Source organism: Cynara cardunculus (genome assembly GCF_001531365.2).
Source record: "Cynara cardunculus var. scolymus isolate 2C chromosome LG 10, CcrdV1, whole genome shotgun sequence".
NCBI classification, from domain to species: Eukaryota; Viridiplantae; Streptophyta; class Magnoliopsida; order Asterales; family Asteraceae; genus Cynara; species Cynara cardunculus.
The window spans coordinates 1,343,836-1,348,531 of record NC_037537.1 but is presented as its reverse complement, the minus strand read 5'-3'; the positions used below and the strand labels follow the sequence as shown (position 1 = coordinate 1,348,531).

At 36.6% G+C, this 4,696-nt stretch overlaps 1 protein-coding gene across 1 annotated transcript; it reads left to right on the top strand.

Annotated features, from left to right (window-relative positions):
• The first annotated feature begins 262 nt into the window (after positions 1–262).
• LOC112518861 (cysteine-rich receptor-like protein kinase 5) lies at positions 263–4,106 on the top strand. Its single transcript, XM_025126636.1, has 7 exons — positions 263–1,144; positions 1,316–1,456; positions 1,907–2,028; positions 2,148–2,358; positions 3,107–3,344; positions 3,468–3,615; positions 3,700–4,106. The coding sequence occupies exons 1-7, from the start codon at positions 376–378 to the stop codon at positions 4,021–4,023; spliced, it is 1,953 nt and encodes a 650-aa protein (XP_024982404.1). The 5' UTR covers positions 263–375; the 3' UTR covers positions 4,024–4,106.
• The last annotated feature ends 590 nt before the right edge of the window (positions 4,107–4,696 follow it).

Genomic DNA, 4,696 nt, shown 5'->3' with positions numbered 1-4,696 from the left:
GAAAATAAACAAAGTTGGTAAAGGACTAAGTTGCCCTTCACTTAACGGATAGAGTTAACGGTTGTTAATGGGAGGTACCAATTTGTTACAAAAATACAAACCCTAAGGGCAATCTAGGAATAAATAAATTATGGGGACCAATTCAATGAAAATCTAAAACCATATAAAAACCAAATCCACAATTTAAGAAAAAGGTGTTGAGGTTTCTACTTTCTATAACAAGTGCAGAAATATAGTTATTCTACAAGTCAACTTCTTTGTGTTTTCTGGTCTATATGATTCTTCTTCCCGTTATTATATATCCTATGCTTACTCCCAAATGAAAATCAAGATCACCAAAACGCCCCATAGCAGCCCTTCACAGCTCCTGAAAGTATGCTTCTTTCCCTTCGTCTGATTTGGATCCCTTTTATGATATGGATAACCACTGCAGCTGACTTCGAAACACACTACTGTGGCCTCAACACCACCAGCCACATCAACGGCACCGCTTACTATTCAAATGTCATTCAAGTTCTTGGCTCACTTTTTTCAGATAAATCCGTCGATGATATCAGGAATTTCTCAGACAAGAGTGCTGGAAACAGACCTCCAGACAAAGCCTATGGGCTTTACCTTTGTCGGGACGATGCACTCCCGAACGACTGTCGTAACTGTTTGCTTAAAGCCCGTGCTAATATTGAGGTGTCATGCCCATTCTCAGTAGCGGCAGTGTGGTGGAGCGACCTCTGCATGTTGCGCTATGCCAACTATTCGATGGTCTCGGTTATGGACTCCGACTCTTTTATTTCAGAGTGCAACAAGATAGATATTTCTGAAATGGTTGCGGAACAAAGTCGGTTCTGGGAAGCTGGTACAACTTTGATGGGTCAATTAGCATCCCGGGCTTCAAAACAAGAATCCAAGCTTCTTGCACATGATGAGCAAAATTACCATGGTAGTAATATGACTATTTATGGATATGTTCAGTGCACACCAGATTTATCGAGCTCCGATTGTGATCGATGCCTTCGAGATAGTATAAGAAATCTGCGGCGTTATTGTTTCGGGAGAGAAGGAGCACGCGTGCTAACCCCTAGTTGTAATGTTAGATTTGAGATCTATAAGTTCTTAACATATGCAGCAAACACGCCAGACACAAATGGTATGACATCAAATTCATGCACCTTTTTATAATTTCATCTTGCTCATTAGAGTTTCTTTAATAATATGTTCTATGATATCAAAGATACTTCTCGAACCAGAAGAGGGATACTTGTCTTAGACCAAATATTAAAAGGGATAAAACTAAACAAATCGTACTTTTAACATGCAGGGAAAAAGAAAATTTCATCAACTATAATTGCAGCCATCGTTGCTATAATTGGTGTGCTTGTGGTGATAGCTGGCATATGCTACTGGTTCATAACGAAGAAACCGCGTCCGATCATATTCAAGGATTTCAAGGATGAAACTGGTATGTTGAAACACATTCATTGACAGTGTTACTTAAAACAAGTTTGAGTAGCATCTACGTTCGTCAAAGTATCGGTTGTTTTCAAATAGTTTATCCCAATTCAGAAGCATGTACTTTGCAAAAAATTACCCAAGTTTTGTTATTATATCGATGAGCCGAGTAACTCTAGAGCATACATGATGCCAGAATATTAGAGAATACAAGACAATATCAACCATGAAACCAGGAAGTCCCTCTAAATCGACCAAAAAACTTATAAAACGAACCCTTCAAAATGTGGAATTTCACCTAAAAGAACATCAGACGACTTTGCCCGCCTCTGATCCTCCTTAAAGGTGCACTCACATGACAAACATCATCGGTCCGCCACTGTTGATAAACATATAGAGTACTAGTTATGAAAATTTCACAGAAGTTTTTGTTAATTTGATTTTCTTCGATCTACTTTAGGTGAGAGCGAAATGATAACAGAGCAGTCTCTGCAGTTTGAATTGGGCACGATCCAAGCAGCTACAGACAATTTCTCTCTACATAATAAAATAGGTGAAGGTGGGTTTGGTGGAGTATACAAGGTACGAAATGGAGTTCCTCGAATCTTTTCTTGTGTAAAGTATGTTCTAAAATATAACCAAATGATTGGATTAGTATCTTATTTAGTTATATATATATATGTATATGTATCGATCGGCAGGGGATTCTTCAAAATGGGAGTCAAATAGCTGTGAAGAGACTAGCCAAAAGCTCGGGACAAGGTGCGCTGGAGTTCAAGAACGAAGTTGTATTACTAGCCAAGCTTCAACATAGAAATCTCGTTAGACTATTGGGATTTTGCCTCGAAGATGAAGAGAAGATCCTCATCTACGAATACGTTCCTAACCACAGTCTTGACTTCTTTCTATTCGGTTAGCCTCAATACCTCAGCTTCTGCCATATAAATTCTACTAGCGATCGATACAAGAGTTGTTGTGGCTAACCTGGTCTAGAAGTTTAAATTTTACTAAGATAGTTTTCTTGACAAGCAACCTAGCGGCCAAAGAAACTGCACCCGATTACCACGACGAGTCTCGATCTCATAATCGCAAGTTTCAAATGCTAAGTTGATCATCTGAATCGGTTAAAGGTCGCCCACTGATAAAAATGGGATCTTTTGTGAAGGCATATTTACTATTTCAGTAAATATGCATTCAACATCAAATATGGAAAGTTTAAGTACCACATGGGCATTCAACACCTTTCGTTTTTTTTCCTATTTTATCAAAAAGTGGATCCAGAAATTGTTATATTCTAACTTTAGGACCACTAATTTAACGAAGTTGATTGACTTTGACTCGACTTAGAAATAACATGTCCATTATCTTTTTGTTTTTGGCGTGACCAGTAGGAGTCTGGCTAAATGGCTCCATCATATGACATATTAGTAGTTCCACATAAAATTAAGAAGCAACTACTGAGTGACTCAGGGACCCGTGTCTAGTAAGTCATCCTTGATGTTTTGAATACTGCAACTTGTATCCATTTGCTATCTTTTATAGGGAAGCTTCCTCCAAACTAATAATATATAGTATTGTTTAATTAAAGTTTGCTTTACCATTCTAACTGTTTTGAAGCTCACTTTGATTAATATATATGTGTGTGTTTGTGTGTGTGTAGATCCCGCAAAACAAGCGCAATTGGATTGGCCAACACGTTACCGCATAATCGGAGGAATTGCTAGAGGGATGTTGTACCTACACGAGGATTCTAGATTAAGAATCATCCATCGGGATCTCAAAACTAGCAATATACTGTTAGACGAAGACATGAATCCAAAAATTTCAGATTTTGGCATGGCAAGGATTATTTTTGGAAATCAAACACAAGCAATGACAAATAGAATTGTTGGAACTTAGTAAGTTGTCTAACTATCACTTCACAAATAAAATTAAAACTATATTTAGTAATACTTGATGAAAAATGCTCTATTTATATTAAAAAAATCTCTAAGCTTTTGACATTGTATTTTTCTTGTAAGTGGATACATGTCGCCAGAGTATGCGATGCATGGCAGCTTTTCCGTGAAGTCAGATGTATTCAGTTTAGGTGTATTGGTTCTCGAGATCATTAGTGGTAAACGAAGCACAAGTCTCTTTCAATTTGGTTACGGTGACCTTCTACACCATGTGAGTATACCCATTAGAGTCATATAATAAACATGATCTTATTCAATTTGCTAACCTACTTTACTTCGAAATATTCTTTTCTAGGCTTGGAATAAATGGAAGGATGGAGAACCATTCGGGATACTTGACCCGAGCTTGGTGGACTCTACCTCACAAAACGAAGTCTTGCGTTGCATCAATATCGCCTTATTGTGTGTTCAAGAAGATGCTGAATTAAGGCCTTCAATGGCATCTGTACTCCACATGCTCAGCAGTTACTCGGTTGCTTTACCGTTGCCTCAAAATCCTCCATTTGTATCTAGGAATAGAGTTAGACACGTAACGTCAAAAATGGCGGAATCAGATGACAGTATATGCACTGTTTGGCCTACTGAAACTTCACAAATTACCGATGTACATCCTCGATAAACATCACTTAAATGAATTAGTCACTAGTTGTTACACGTTGTATCATTTTTTTTGGAATAAAGGTGTCCTATAATATCTTTGAAGTTCATATATCCCATAACATCTATCATGTTTACGTTCATCAGAAGGATCATTTAGGACCATATATTAGTAGATCGGAGAACTTCTCCATCAAAGAATATTCGATAAGGAACTTTTTGACTTCGAGGTGGATGGTCTAAAGGTTCATCACGGAATCATTTAGGACCATATATTAATTAATTCCCAAACACCATAAACTCAAAAGAAAGCTAAAAATTTGTTGGGAAATACTATTTTGTTCATGATTAATCAGAAACCCATTATTGTTGAAGTACTCCCACCAGTGAATATAGTCCTCAATGTGGGGATCTTATCCATAAGGAATAAGAGTTTTGAGTACTATATAGATATTGACCATCTTCTTGATAAAAAGTAATAATGGGTTTATAGGGTTTCAGTTTCAATTACTATTTACTTTGGGTTTGCATGATGTATATGTAAAAAGTTTATGTCCACTACAAGAGTCACATAGAAACAATTATGTATTTTTACGTGTATTCAACAAATCTTCAGTATTTATATATTAATATGACATTCATTATCAATATATATATATATACATATATATATATGTGTCTATATATATATATAT